Source organism: Salvelinus sp. IW2-2015, linkage group LG36, assembly GCF_002910315.2.
Source record: "Salvelinus sp. IW2-2015 linkage group LG36, ASM291031v2, whole genome shotgun sequence".
NCBI classification, from domain to species: Eukaryota; Metazoa; Chordata; class Actinopteri; order Salmoniformes; family Salmonidae; genus Salvelinus; species Salvelinus sp. IW2-2015.
This window is the reverse complement of record NC_036875.1, coordinates 1,924,372-1,941,139: the sequence shown is the minus strand read 5'-3', so window position 1 is coordinate 1,941,139 and position 16,768 is coordinate 1,924,372. Positions and strand designations below refer to the sequence as shown.

At 41.4% G+C, this 16,768-nt stretch overlaps 1 protein-coding gene across 2 annotated transcripts in view; it reads right to left on the bottom strand.

The window, feature by feature from the left end:
• The window catches only part of LOC111959346 (melanophilin-like), a 127,528-nt gene that overhangs the window by 28,011 nt on the left and 82,749 nt on the right, over positions 1-16,768 (bottom strand). For both annotated transcript variants that reach the window (XM_070437622.1, XM_023980846.2), the window contains one exon: positions 1,782-1,865. In XM_070437622.1, coding sequence (XP_070293723.1) covers positions 1,782-1,865 — 84 coding nt within the window. The remainder of the gene's footprint in view (positions 1-1,781; positions 1,866-16,768) is intronic.

Genomic DNA, 16,768 nt, shown 5'->3' with positions numbered 1-16,768 from the left:
AAAAAGCATTTTATCTTTATTTATCTCTTTATTATTGTCCCCCACGATGAGGGGATGAGGGGACAGAGGATCTGAGGACCTGTCTCCGTCTGTTAGTACGTTCGTCACACGTGATATCTCAGACAGCACTGAAAATTTCGACGGCACTTGGGTGAATGATGCGACTGGACATAGAGATCCGGCATTTACAAAATGACACTGATTGGCCAGATGGTGGCGCTATAACAAGCGATTGAAAATGCTAACTTTGAAAGGTCACGCCTCTCACCCCGTTTGACCTAAAGTCGTGAAATTTGCTACGTAGGTCCCTCKCCTGCCAGAACAGCTTCAATGCGCCTTTGAATTACATTTATTTGGGGATAGATTTTGGGATAGATTCTTGGCATAGATTGTACAAGTGGACCTAAACCATGCCAGGAAAATGCACCCCACACCATAACATATACTTTGTATCCCTCATTTACTCAAGTGTTTTKATTWTATTTYGGCAGTTACTGGTATGCCTACAGTCGGAAAGGCAGCAGTTTGGGCAGCATGCGTGCCAAATATACAGCTTGTTGCGTTGTGGCCATAGAAGGCTTTTGGAACCTCTTACTCCAGCAATGTGACTGTTAAACTCATGGGTACACTAGCAATGGCTGCAAGTCCTGACTTGAATGCGAACTGTCATCTATGGATTATATTTCTATGTTTTTTCCCTTTTCCCTTTTTTTCCCTTCTCAAAACAAAGTCCCTGGGCGCTGCATCATTCGTGGGGCACGACATGGTTACTGTTGCCTTGTTTGAAGTTGTATTACTTGCTATACCAGTCAAAAMCGCATCTATATATTTTTGTTTCGAGTTGAGCATGGCAAATAATTCAATAATAGAAATAGAAGCRGAGACACAAAAGTAATTAAATGTAATCCAGTCTGACAGAGCAATGGACTACACAAACTTACTGTATGAACCCCCTTTATTAATACAATAAAATCCTGATTTTAAAGCTGAAGACACTTACCATGACAATAGTACAAACKAAAAGTCTTAAATAAATCATAGCAAATATTTTTGGCTTTTCTTTAGGTCAAGGAAAATTGAATTTATCAGAGGGTTGCTGAACAGATAAAGACAACTACTGTAATAACTACATAAACAGAGGCCTACTGCAGATTTATTATTTTACAAACAATTCTTGACAGATGTTTGTTGGGATGAATAATATTCTATAGTTGTGTAACCAGAAGGCAACATTTTTCAAATGTCCAAATGTTTTCTTGACTTTGTACGGGAGATGCTTTACAGATGCTTTGCAGATCCTGCTTTCACAAAAATGTTTACTGAAAGATAATTAATGTCATAGCGCAATAGCCACAAAAAGGCAAAGCACGATTCGTTAATGTCGAGCTGATTMGTTTTGGAAGCAAAAAAGAATGAGCAATCAAGCTCAAAGCCTGCCTTGTTTATAGTGAAGTGTTTGAATTGAACTTACTACACATTTCCAAAGGTCTGCTGGTTTTCCCCTGGCACCTGACGGCTTGGACACGAGGTCTCGGAAGTGTCGACGCAAAAATGATTTCAGACTTAAATCATGAGATTTTAGTGTGTACGGATTCTCTTCTCTCATTAACAAAAGGGTTAGAGTGAAAACCTGCTTTCAGGTATAACATTTATGAGACAAAAAGAGCTTTTGAGCATACAAATAATAGTGAAAAGCATAGAGCTTYAGAACAGACTGGTGTAGAGAGCAGTGTCCCAAACATTCTGTTCTTTGTTCAGTCTCTAGGGGTAAGGCCATTTACCTGGTCATAGGGGGATGTCACTTTCTGTTCCAGACGGTTCAGTAGTTTCTCAATGACCGACATGCGTCTGTTCAGCTCAGTTATCTACAGCAGAGAGAGACACACACAGAGACAAGGAAAGGGAGGAAAGGAGAGACAGGAAGACAAAATACCCATCGTGACTGTATGGTATGCGTTGTAGTGTAAAAACCTGCACTGTGTATACAATTAAAGCACAAGCTTCAGCCATGGGTTTTGGGTCATTACAAACATGCTGAGCTTGAGCTTCATGTACCAATCCAGTTGTGAACAAGGGAACAGAGACTTTTGCCTCAAATACCAGTAATCTTGAATCTGTGATACTAGAACATACAACACCCCTTGACTTATTCCACATTTGGTTGTGTTACAGCCTGAATTAAAAAAGGATTACAGTTTGTGTCACTGGCCTACACACAATACCTCATAATGTCAAAGTAGAATTATGTTCTTTGAAATTTGTACAAATTAATAGAAATTGAAAGGCTGAAATGTCTTGAGTCAATAAGTATTCAACCCCTTTTGTACAGCAAGCCTAAATAAGTTCAGGAATAAAAATGTGCTTTACAAATCACATAATAAGTTGCATTGCCTCACTCTGTGGGCAATAATAATGTTCAACATAATTTTTTTATGACTACCTCATCTCTGTACCCCACACATACAATTATATGTTAGGTCCCTCAGTCAAGCAGTGCATTTCATACACAGATTCAACCACAAAGACCAGGGAGGTTTTCCTATGGCTCGCAAAGAAGGGCACCTATTGAGAGAATGCCAAGAGTGTGCAAAGCTGTCTTAAAAGCAGAGTGGCTACTTTGAATAATCTCAAATATAAAATATATTTGGATTTTAACCGTTTTTTTGTGTCATTTCATAGTTTTGATGTCTTCACTATTATTATACAATGTAGAAAATAGTAAATAACTTTGACTGGTACTGTGTGTGTATGTATGTATATATACAGTGGGGAGAACAAGTATTTGATACACTGCCGATTTTGCAGGTTTTCCTACTTACAAAGCATGTAGAGGTCTGTCATTTTTATCATAGGTACACTTCAACTGTGAGAGACGGAATCTAAAACAAAAATCCAGAAAATCACATTGTATGATTTAAATAATTAATTTGCATTTTATTTCTGGATATAGTATTTGGTATCAATAAGCAGACTTAATATTTTGTACAAACCTTTGTTTGCAATTACAGAGGTCATACGTTTCCTGTAGTTCTTGACCCGGTTGCACACGCTACAGCAGGATTTTGGCCCACTCCTCCATACAGACCTTCTCCAGATCCTTCAGGTTTCGGGGCTGTCGCTGGGCAATACGGACTTTCAGCTCCCTCCAAAGATTTTCTATTGGGTTAGGTCTGGAGACTGGCTAGGCCACTCCAGGACCTGAGATGCTTCTTACGGAGACACTCCTTAGTTGCCCTGGCTGTTGTTCGGTCGTTGTCATGCTGGAAGACCCAGCCACGACCCATCTTCAATGCTCTTACTGAGGGAAGATCTTGTTGGCCAAGATCTCGCAATACATGGCCCCATCCATCCTCCCCTCAATACGGTGCAGTCCTGTCCCCTTTGCAGAAAAGCATCCCCAAAGAATGATGTTTCCACCTCCTGCTTCACGTTGGGATGGTGTTCTTGGGGTTGTACTCATCCTTCTTTTTCCTCCAACACGGCGAGTGGAGTTTAGACCAAAAAGCTCTATTTTTGTCTCATCAGACCACATGGCCTTCTCCCATTCCTCCTCTGATCATCCAGATGGTCATTTGGCAAACTTCAGACGGGCCTGGACATGCGCTGGCTTGAGCAGGGGGACCTTGCGTGCGCTGCAAGATTTTAATCCATGCGGCGTAGTGTGTTACTAATGGTTTTCTTTGAGACTGTGGTCCCAGCTCTCTTCAGGTCATTGACCAGTCCTGCCGTGTAGTTATGGGCTGATCCCTCACCTTCCTCATGATCATTGATGCCCCACGAGGTGAGATCTTGAATGGAGCCCCAGACTGAGGGGGATTGACCGTCATCTTGAACTTCTTCCATTTTCTAATAATTGCGCCAACAGTTGTTGCCTTCTCACCAAGCTGCTTGCCTATTGTCCTGTAGCCCATCCCAGCCTTGTGCAGGTCTACAATTTTAACCCTGATGTCCTTACACAGCTCTCTGGTCTTGGAGAGGTTGGAGTCTGTTTGATTGAGTGTGTGGACAGGTGTCTTTTATACAGGTAACGAGTTCAAACAGGTGCAGTTAATACAGGTAATGAGGAGGGCTGTGAAAAAACGAACAGGTCTGTGAGAGCCGGAATTCTTACTGGTTGGTAGGTGATCAAATACTTATGTCATGCAATAAAATGCAAATKAATTACTTAAAAATCATACACTGTGATTTTCTGGATTTTTGTTTTAGATTCCGTCTCTCACAGTTGAAGTGTACCTATGATACAAATGACAGACCTCTACATGCTTTGTAAGTAGGAAAACCTGCAAAATCGGCAGTGTATCAAATACTTGAACAAGTATCTGATACACTGCCGATTTTGCAGGTTCCAAGTATTTGATACACTGCCGATTTTGCAGGTTCATATATATATATATATAAAGCATACATTGAATATCCCTTTGAGCATGGTGAAGTTATTAATTACACTTTGGATCCAGTCACTAAAAAGACACAGCTGTTCTTCCTTACGCAGTTGCTGGCGAGGAAGGAAAACGCTCAGGGATTGCACCATGAGGCCAATGGTGACTAAAACAGTTACAGAGTTGAATGGCTGTGATAGGAGAAAACTGAAGGATGGATCAACAACAGTGTAGTTACTCCACAATAATAACCTAAATGTGTAACGACTCTCGTGGGTTGAAGAAGGAGACCAAGGTGCAGCGTGGTAGGTGTTCATGATTTTTAATAAAACTGAACACCGCAACAAAATAACAAAGTAGAAAACGAAAAGTTCTTTCAGGCAACAAAAACAGCTAAACAGAAAATAACTACCCACAAAACCCAAAATCACAACTTATATATGATCCCCAATCAGAGACGACGATAGACAGCTGCCGCTGATTGGGAACCACACATGGCAAAAACAAGAAGAAACAAGAAATAGAAAACATAGAATCTCCCACCCGAGTCACATCCTGACCTAACCAAACATAGAGAATAAATAAGGATCTCCAAGGTCAGGGCGTGACAAAATGACAGAGTCAAAGCACGTACAGAATAAAAATGTTCCAAAATATGCATCCTCTTTGCAACAAGGCACTAATAAAAAACTGCAAAATATTAGGCAAAGAAATGAACTTGATGCCCTGAGTCCAAAGCGTTGTGTTTGGGGCAAATCCAACATAACACATCAGAGTACCACTTTACATATTTTCAAGCATGGTGGTGGCTGCATCATGTTATGGGTATTCTTGTTTTCAGCAAAATAGTTTTTTGTTGATAAAAATAAATGGAATAGAGCTAAGTACAGGCAAAACCCTACAGAAAAAGCTGGTTCAGTCTGCTTTCCAACAGACACGGGGAGACAAAATTACCTTTCAGCGGGACTATAAGCTAAAACACAAGGTCCAATATACACTGGAGTTGCTTACCAAGAAGACATTGAATGTTCCAAAGAGGCCAAGTTAAATATTTTACTTAAAATCAGCTTGAAAATCTATGGCAAGATTTGAAAATGGCTGTCTAGCAATGATCAACACCCAATTTGACAGAGCTTGAATAATGTTTTTAAGAATAATGTGCTACTATTATACAATCCAGGTGTGCAAAGCTCTTAAAAGACTTACCCAGAAAGACTCTGTAATCACATTTTCAATAAATTARCAAACATTTCGAAAACCTGTTTCCCTTTGTCATTATGGGGTATTGTGTGTAGATGGGTGAGAAAATATATAAAAAATTGAATTCAAGCAGTAAAACAACAAAATGTGGGATTAATCTAGGGGTATGAATACTTTCTGAAGGCACTGTATCTGAAGCAGTGGGTTCCCACCTAAACCATTAAATTCAGAAAAACACTAACACAATTATTGAGAGGTCCAAAACCGCATTCCTTTCAATTTTAATGAATGGGTGCTATTTTGACCCACCAAAGTTACGCTATCTGCATTTTATGTATACTGAACAAAAATATAAATGCAACAATTTCAAAGATTTTACAGTTCATATAAGGAAAATYAGTCAATTGAAATAAATTCATTCGGCTGTAATTTATGGATTTCACATGACTTGACAGGGGTGCAGCCATAGGTGAGCCATGCAGGGCATAGGCCAACCCACTTGGCAGCCAGGCCCACCCAATCAGAATTAGTTTTTTTCCCCACAAAAGGGCTTTATTACAGACGGAAATACTCCTCACAAAGTTGGAAGCACAGAATCATTTAGAATGTCATTGTATGCTACAGAGTTAAGATTTCCATTCACTGGAACTAAGGGGCCTAGCTCGAACCATGAAAAGCAGCCCCAGATCATTATTCGTCCTCCACCAAACTTTACAGTTTGCACTATGCATTCGGGCAGGTAGCATTCTCCTGGCATCCGCCAAACTCAGATTCGTCCGTTGGACTGCCAGATGGTAAAGCATGAGTCATCACTCCAGAGAATCGCTCCAGAGTCCATGGTGGCGATCTTTACACCACTCCAGCCGACGCTTGGCATTGCGCATGGTGATGTTAGACTTGTGTGCGCTGCTTGGCCATGGAAGCCCATTTCATGAAGCTCCCGATGAACAGTTCTTGTGCTGAAGTTGCTTCCAGAGGTAGTTTGGAACTTGGTAGTGAGTGTTGTAACCGAAGACATGCAATTTTTTTATGTGCTAAGCGCTTCAGCACTCTGCGGGCCCGTTGTTGCTCCACTTCACAATAACAGCACTTACATTTGAACGGGGCAGCTCTAGCAGGGCAGAAATTTGACGAACTGACTTGTTGGAAAGGTGGCATCTATGATGTGTCACGCCCTGACCTTAGTATTCTTTGTTTTCTTTATTATTTTGGTTAGGTCAGGGTGTGACGAGGGTGGTATGTGTGTTTTTGTCTTGTCTAGGGTTTTTGTATGTCTAGGTGTGTGTGTCTAGTCTAGACATATGTAGGTCTATGGTGGCCTGGATTGGTTCCCAATCAGAGGCAGCTGTTTATCGTTGTCTCTGATTGGGGATCCTATTTAGGTTGCCATTTTCCGGTTTGGTTTGTGGGTTATTGTCTATGTTGATGTTGCATGTCTGCACTGCGTGTTTATAGCGGTCACGGTCGTTTGTTATTTTGTTAGTGTTCTTCGTGTTCAGTCGTCTTGTATTAAAATATGTATTCACATCACGCTGCGCTTTGGTCTCCTCACTACAACGAACGTGACAGACGGTGCTACGTTGAAAGACACTGAGCTCTTCAGTAAGGCCATTCTACTGCCAATATTTGTCTATGGAGATTGCATGGTTGTGTGCTTGATTTTATACAGCTGTCAGCAACGGGTGTGGCTGAAATAGCCCAATCCACTCATTTGAAGGGGGTGATCACATACTCTTGTGTATATTTAGTGTATCTACAGCACCAGTTTGATTGAATCCAGCTCTTGATTTGAAAACACAAGATGAATGCCTAGTCTAGCAGTACACAATAGACAGATCATATGCCAGATGAGCTACCATAGACACCGAGAAAGACTTTCCATTGGCTGCCGATAAGAGTTTGGAGATTGATGCATAGATTGATGTCATGGCTTCTTTTGATCTCTGACAAACACATGTTGCTCTGCTGTCTCCTCTGTGTTGGACTGCGCTGCTCTCTTCTTCTCAACATCTCCCTAACTCCCCTAGTGTTGCCCAGCTTTTGAGACTAATTTAGCATGACACAGGATATCTCAATATTTTTCTAAGGTGGGAATGAGAGAGAGTACAGCTGGGATTGAGAAGATAAAGCTCTTTGATATTGCGACAGACTACTGTCTTAATGCTCCTTGTTCTGTTTTATCTGGCCTTATCCCCTCTACTCCTCAGTGATCGATGATATGATCGTTTTGGGAAACATTGATATTTGCTAAAATGTTTATTTAAAAAAGACATGTTGTGTTATGTCTCATATCTTCTGATAAATAACTCGATACAAGAGGTAAAATAAGCTATACTTATGTTGTGGAGAGGACATTGATTGATTGATTCACTGATAAACTGACCAACTAATTAGATTAGTATTTTTGTTTGATTGACAGACGTAAACATGACCATGTCAATAATTGTACATGTACAGTGCCTATCATAAGTATTCACCTCCCTTGGATTCTGTCACATTTTGTTGCATTAAAAGTGGGAATAAAATGGATTTCATTGATTTTTGTTTTTGGTCATTGATCTACACAAAATACTCCATAATGTCAAAGTGAAAAGAAAATTGTAAGGTCCCTCAGTCGAATAGTGAATTTCAAGCACAGATTCAACAACAAAGACCATGGAGTTTTTCAAATGCCTCGGTAAGAACTGTTACGTTCTCTAAAGACAAACCTGAATGTCGTCGCTCAACAGAAAAGACAACTAACAAAGTTAACACCCACCATGGATGCCCACTAGATTTTCTTGAGAAAAGACAATCTAAAAGGATAAACTGACATGAACTGAGGATAGTGAGTAAGAAAGAACAAACTATGAATATAGACCAACTAAACAGGAGTAAACGCCAGATTCAGGCTTTGTTTGGCTACGAAAAGTGAAGGAGCTGTAACTCGCAACTCAGCTAATGTGAGGTGTAGCTCTCCCAACATCTCCTTTCCAAATGAAATCCGCATGTCATGGGCAAACCTATGCCGCCCCACTTATTGTGTAGTGTTTTCACTTTGAACGAAAACAAGGGGGTTGAGCCCTGAGATGCTTTGGGCTGACCTTCTGGGCAAGGTGTGTCTTTGCGCTAAATCAAATCAAATTGTATTTGTCACATGCGCAGAATACAAAAGGTGTAGACCTTACAGTGAAATGCTTACTTACAAGCCCTTAACCAACAATTCAGTTTTAAAGGAATAACAAACAAACAAATAATTAAAGAACAGCAGTAAATAAGTCAATGTGCAGAGGCACCGGTGTCGAAGTATTTGAGGTAATATGTACATGTAGGTAGAGTTATTAAAGTGACTATGCATAGATAATAACAGAGAGTAGCAGCAGTGTGTGGGGGGGAGGGGGGGGGTGCAATGCAAATAGTCTGGGTAGCAATTTGATTAGATGTTCAGCAGTCTTATGGCTTGGGGATGAATAGAAGCTGTTTAGAAGCCTCTTGGACTTAAGACAGGGCCTTCCTCTGACACTGCCTGGTATAGAGGTCCTGGATGGCAGGAAGCTTGGCCCCAGTGATGTATTGGGTCGTACGCACTACCCTTCGTGCCTTGTGGTCAGAGGCCGAGCAGTTGCCATAACAGGAAGTGATGCAACCCGTCAGGATGCTCTCGATGGTGCAGCTGTAAAACCTTTTGAGGATCTGAGGACCCATGCCAAATCTTTTCAGTCTCCTGAGGGGGAATAGGTTTTGTTGTGCCCTCTTCACGGCTGTCTTGGTGTGCTTGGACCATGTTAGTTTGTTGGTGATGTGGACGCCAAGGAACTTGAAGCTCTCATCCTGCTCCACTACAGCCCCGTTGATAAGAATGGGGGCGTGCTCGGTACTCCTTTTCTTGTAGTCCACAATCATCTCCTTTGTTTTGATCGCGTTGAGGGAGAGGTTGTTGTCCTTATACCACACGGTCAGTCTCTGACCTCCTCCCTATAGGCTGTCTCATCGTTGTCGGTGATCAGGACTACCACTGTTGTGTCATCTGCAAACTTACTGATGGTGTTGGAGTCATGCTTGGGTGAACAAGGAGTACAGGAGGGGACTGCGCACGCACCCCTGAATGGCCCCCGTGTTGAGGATCAGCGTGGCGGATGTGTTGTTACCTACCCTTAACACCTGGGGGCGGCCCGTCAGGAAGTCCAGAATCCAGTTGTAGAGGGAGGTGTTTAGTCCCAGGGTCCTTAGCTTAGTGATGAGCTTTGAGGGCACTATGGTGTTGAATGCTGAGCTGTAGTCAATGAATAGCATTCTCACATAGCTGTTCCTTTTGTCCAGGTGTGAAAGGGCAGTGTGGAGTGCAAAATAGATTACATCATTTGTGGATCTTTTGAGGCGGTATGCAAATTGGAGTGGGTCAAGGATTTCTGGGATAATGGTGTTGATGTGAGCCATGACCAGCCTTTCAAAGCATTTCATGGCTACAGACGTGAGTGCTACGGGTCGGTAGTCATTTAGTTAGGTTACCTTAGTGTTCTTGGGCACTCGAATGACCCTGCTGGAGAGGAAGTAAAAGTAACTTGCAACCTTATGTTACAGCCACCAGAAACAAACAGAGCAGACGAAGCCAACAAGCATCATTCTCTGTTCTTGGATCTGAATCAACTCGACCCCAAAAGAGAAAGATAAACGAGAATGACTGCTCATGAACTATCCATAAACCGGAAAAACATAGTTATGCATTTTGAAAGGTGGAAGAGTGACGCCAAAATGGCCACGTTCTCACAGTTCCGTTTTTAGCCTGCTAGCTACATTAGTTGCTAACCTTAGTGTGTTCAATGTTCAAGCTAGCTAACATCTTCCTTATTCTGACTGTTTTGCATTCAAATGAATCCAACGATAGCATCATGTAGCTACACTGCATAAACCCCACAAGATGCCCAATGCTTTATTTCAACTAGCTAATGTTAGCTAGCTAAAGCTAAATATGCAGATTGCTGACATGATAGTGTGTTTCATTTGTAGATAATGCTAACTACCTAGGTGGTTGCAGCATTTTCAGCTCAGGACCACTCCAAAAAATGAATCTAGCTATAAAATTCAGTACGGTAACACCACACAAACATATATTTCTCAGGGAGATACAGGTGGAGAAGGTCTGATTTCGAGGGAACCTGAGGCTGTAMAAGTTGTGGTTGTGCAAACCCCAACACAAGAAATTCTCACAACCAACAGAAAGAAAACCCAATACAAAACTTTTTGAAACATTTTCTATAATACTTATTCCCTCGGACGATCCAATCCAAAACAAAACTTACATCTACAATACGGCAAAACGTGCAGCCAAACCAAAATGTGCACCAGGTCTACTTACTGGCTAAACACAGAACACAAAAATCATATTGACTGCCCACCCTCGAAAGAACAAGTTATCCTTACCACGGACACGCCGAACTTCAAGGGAAAACTCCTGCAACATCAGACGCCAGTGAAAGGAGTCAGCGTTTTGTGGAACTAGTCTTTTGCAGGAATATGAGAGGATTGTGATCAGTATCGACAACTTGCGGAGTAGAAGCCGACACAAACCTCAATGAACTGAAGAGCCAGGATCAAAGCGAACGCTTCTTTCTCGATGGTGGAGTAGTGTTTTTGATAGGAGGCTAACTTCTTTGAAAAGTACCCCACAGGGTGCTCAATATCACTGTCTTGCTGTAGAAACATAGTACCTTCTCCTTAATTTCTGGCATGTGTACAAAGAAAATGGAGAACGGCCATCTGGAGCAGCAAGCACAGGTGCGGAGACCAAAATGGCCTTTGTCTTCTAAAACACAGCTTGACAGTCTGAGCTCCAACGAAAAGTGACTTTGGGACTGGTCAAATCCGTAAGCAGGAAACAGCCTGGGCAAAGTTCTTTCAAAATGCCTGTGCCATCTCCAAGAATCGGCACAGTTCCTGGCGAGAAGTTGGCACAAGAAGGTTATTGATGGCCTCCACTTTTGCCATGACTGGTCAACTTTTCCTTGGCCCACCACTTGGCCCACGTATTTCACTCTTTGACAGGTTAACTGTCAAGTTGGCAGATGCAAATAGTTCAAACAGGCTCCATAATGTCCTGAAGGTGTTCTGGCCAGGTGGCACTAAATACTACCACATTGTGATACGAAGAACCAGTTTTCTGCCCATCCCTGTCTTTGGGCACTGGGGAAAAAGACTGCTGAAAACTTAGTTTGAGGTGACTTATCTGGATAGTTTTTTGTGTAGGGATAATAAGTACTTGAGGTGCCTTACTTGTGAAGGTAGTTTTATGTGTCAACACAAATTCATCTGCGAGAACTGTGCTCATTAATGTAGGTAGGTAACTATTTCTTGAAGGCAAATCTTGAACTACTAGAGCAGTATGAGTGTCTTTAATTCTTGACCTCTTGAGAAGCACCCCACCAAAAAGACATGCTTGTTCCTTTGCGACAGTCTTTCGGCAATTTACGGAACTGTTCTCTCTATGGGGTGAGAGCCTGAAAAGCGAGCTTGCCCCAGAACAGGCAACAAAAGTGCGCCTTCGGGCCATTCGATCATACAGGACTTTCATTTTCGTTTGCATCTTTTCCATACTATCACTGGCAAACTCAAAAGGAGCGGTTCAATCTGTATTGAAAAGTSCCAACGTGCTCCAACAGACCTCTGACATAATGTCCAAACAAGCTCATTCGGACTAAAACAGACTGCTGAACATCCTCCAGTACTGCAAATAGCACTATGGCCACCCAAAGTGCTATTTGCTTATGCAACTTTCAAACTGATTTCACCAATCTTATAACACCTACATTGTTTGTCAGTGACAGAAACAGTACAACAAAAGTGTTGTTTGAACACATATCAAGCACAGTAGAGCTTCAGAGTAAGTGATAAGTGACTACTACAATACAGCAACTACTATAATCCTGGGGAAAAAGAAACCTGAATGTTGTCGCTCAACAGAAAAATGAACTAACAAATGAGTCACTTTGACAACTAAATAAAATCAGAATGGGTTTCAAATGGTGTCTGAAAGTTGGCAAAGCAATCAGCAAAGTGTCTTAAAAGACACCACCATGCAATGTTCCCTCATTTTTTGGGAGACTGAGCAGATTTCATGTCTTCTGAGCACAAATGCAAAAATTCTGTGCAACTTCCTGCGCGCTTTTACTGTGAACACTGAGGCTGTACCCGCTTTAAGTTACAGTTTTAACAGTGGCAATGTAGGCTACTGTGGCTATTTGATCATAACGTAGGCCACCCAGAGTGGCCTACCATCAAAAGCAATGGAGAAAATGCATCCCATAACATTTGAAACCCGATTCAGGAAACTAGGCATATKTCGCAAGTCACGACTTCACAGGAGAGACGTTTGAACGTTAAAACATTTTAATTTAAATCAAAATGCGATTTTTGGCAGAAATGCCTTTTTGAACATGTGAGCAGAAAAACTGAAGGGAGCAACCTTCCCACTAGCCATGATTGGCTGAGATAATGAGTGGGCTGGACATGCCGAGAGAGGAGAGAGGATTGGTCTGCCATATAGAGGGCTTCTGTCTATTTGAGCTCGTCAGTCTGTGTTGGTAATCCTATCGAACGCTGTTTTTTAAAAGATGTATTGTGTAGTGGAGCTGCATTAGTGTTGCTCTCCACTTTCTGGACGATCAAGTTTTGAAATCAGTGGAATTAGAGCATGATAGCTAAAGAGATGGATAAAACACCTGTCTCCGGATTACATCTCCAAACTAAGGGCAACTGTGGTATGGCAATCCAAACAGGGAGACGCGCCCATCATGCATGACAATGTAAACAGGTAAGATTATCGAGTGTTAGCTGTTAGCTACATAATTACCTCGACACCGGTGCCCCCCGCACATTGACTCTTATCTCTTACTTTTTTATTACCAGTGGTAACAACAACTAAGTGTCTTGGTTTTCATCCAGACTCTAACCTCAGTGGTGATCAACATGTGGAGCAGTCAGTGAGGAAGGCCTCAAAACGCCTGTTCTTGCCAGAAATGGCCTACCCACTGAAGATCTGGTCACAGTCTTTACTACACTGGTCAGGCCTTGTCTGGAATACAGTGGAGTGCGGTTAGTTGGATGCAGTAAAAAGCAGCAGGCCCAACTAGACAGGGTGCAGAGGACGGCCTTGAGGATCATCTCCAGAGGTGGAGCAGTCCAACCACAGCTCCCCTCACTGCAGAGCATGCGAGAGCAGGCAGCAGTGCACCTAGTGAAGGACATGCACACTCTTGACCATCCACTGATTGAACAGCTCCCTCCAAAAAGAGGTAATTGCACCACCAGGCTCCTGAGAAACAGCCACAAACTGTCCTGTATAACTGCCCATACCAACCGCCTGCGAAACACCACTCCACCCACTGCTGTCAGACTGTATAATAACTCTAGCTCTTAAATGATTCTCCCAAAAGTTCACTTTCCATCTCTCTAAGTGAGCATTTCTCATTTGCCAAGATAATCCATCCTCCTGACAGGTGTGGCATATCAAGAAGGTGATTAAACAGCATGATCACAATGCCACAGATTTCTCAAGTTTTGAGGGAGCGTGCAATTGGCATGCTGACTGATGGAATGTCTACCAGAGCTGTTGCAAGAGATTTGAAAGTTAATTTCTCTACCATGAGCTGCCTCCTCCAATGTCGTTTTGCAGATCACGTGGGGGGGCACACGTGACACCGGCACATTTTGGAATTCTAACACCTTAAAACATTGTGTTTGAGCTATTCCTTCTGCATCCATTGTACAATTAGTCTGTGTGGTTAACGGGGGCTGAGCTGAAGAGGTGTTTGTGAGACAAGGGTGGATCCCAAAGGTTTCCGGTCCGGGTCTTTTTACAAAAAGATGTYTGCTATCTATGAAAAGCTGAGACTCTCACAAACATGCACGATTTGCTGTATGACGCTCACAAGCTACACATGAGCCATTAGAAGGGGTTCTTCTATATAGAAGAGCATTGGAAATCCCAGGATTTAGTGTCTATAATACTGTATTAAGCTGGTTGGATATTCATCTCTGAGCAAACAATTTCTGTACTTACAGCATTCATATTAATTCATTTTTGTCAGGTTTTTGCTTTGGATTACCTTTATTTTTTGTATTGACGTTTGTGACTACATTTCCCATTTAAATTTGATATATCATTTCCGAGATTGTTTTTTTGTACATTTTCTAAAAGTACATACTCAGAGTTTAAAAATTATATATCATACACTGCAGTTGGGGGAAACATGCTTATTTAACCTCTAATTCCTCCCAAACCCGGATCCGGGAGCACCCCCCACAGTAAAAAAGCTGACTAGCATAGCCTAGCATAGCGTCACAAGTAAATACTAGCATCTAAATATCATTAAATCACAAGTCCAAGACACCAGATGAAAGATACACATCTTGTGAATCCAGCCATCATTTCTGATTTTTAAAATGTTTTACAGGGAAGACACATATGTAAATTGTGCTAAGCTATTAGCTAACCACGTTAGCAAAAGACACCACTTTTTTTACTCCACCAGTTTTTTACTCCATCAGTAGCCATCACTAATTCGACCAAATAAAGATATAAATAGCCACTAACCAAGAAACAACTTCATAAGAGACAGTCTGATAACATATTTATTGTATAGCATATGTTTTTTTAGAAAAATTTGCATATTTCAGGTATAAATCACAGTTCTATATTGCAGCTGCAATCTGAAATAGTGCCGAAGCTGCCAGAATGATTACAGAGACCAACGTCAAATACCTAATTACTCATCTTAAAACATTTCTGAAAAATACACAGCGTACAGCAAATGAAAGCCCAACATCTTGTGAATCCAGCCAATATGTCAGATTTTTTAAGTGTTTTACAGCGAAAACACAATATAGCATTATATTAGCTTAGCACAATAGCCAGAAACACAAGCAATTTACCAGCAGCACAGGTTAGCGATCGTAACAATACAGCAAAAGATATATAATTTTTTACTAACCTTGATATACTTCGTCAGATGACAGTCCTGTAACATCATATTACACAATGCATATAGGTTTTGTTCGAAAATGTGCATATTTAGCAGCACAAATCGTGGTTATACAATGTGATCAGTGGCAACAGGTCATGCATTCTGCCCGGCGCCATCTTGGAAAGGCACCTAAGTTTACGATTATTTATYGATTAGATTGACTAAAAAATACATGTTGGACAGCAAATGAAAGATGCATTAGTTATTAATGCAACCGCTGAGTTAGATTTTTAAAATGAACGTTACTAGACATACAGTGTGCGTTACAGCCAGACTAGTGCCGCAATAATGGCGGACAAATCTGTTTAAATTTTTCCACATAAATACGGAATAACATCATAAATAGCTCTTACTTTTGGACGAGCTTCCATCAGAATCTTGAGCAAGGTGTCCTTTGTCCAAAAGAATCGTTGCTTGGTTGTAAAACGTCGTCTTCAACTTCGGAATTAGCAGCTAACAATAGCTATGTGGCCACAACATGCCCAAATCCTCAAAACGCAATACTAAGGAAATTCCGAAAATAGCAAAATACTCGCATAAATTGATATAACTCGGTTTAAAATAACTTCGTTATGATGTTTCTAACACCTATATCGAATTAAATTACAGACGGATATAGCTAAGGCCGATAACTGAGCGTTTCAAAATGCCATCCTGAGATCTTGCTTTGCGCAATGACGAACGACGAAAAGAGAGCTCCCTTCGTTCCTTGGCCTTTTATAAGCTCTGAGAACTACGTAGACACTCCATTCCACTTCTCATTGGTTACTGACATCCAGGGGAAGGCGGGTGCAGTTCATGTCGACCCATAGGATACATACAGAGCTTTAAACTGATCTGAGAACAGAGCCTAGTTTTCAGACCTTCGCAGTTCCTGTCATGAATTTCGCTGCAGAAAGAGTTCTGGTTCACCCACAGACATAATTCAAACGGTTTTAGAAACTAGAGATTGTTTTCTATCCAATAGTAATAATAATATGCATATTGTACGAGCAAGAATTGAGTACGAGGCCGTTTAATTTGGGAACGATAAATGTCCAAGTTGAAACAGCACCCCCTGTAGTGTCAAGAGGTTAAAATGTGATAAACGTGTTATTCCACCTTGTAGACAAGTACCAGAAAACCCCCTTAAGTTTTTCATACTTACTCAAGAGCTCTTTTTTGAGTACGCCCATTCAGCATTGTTCATAC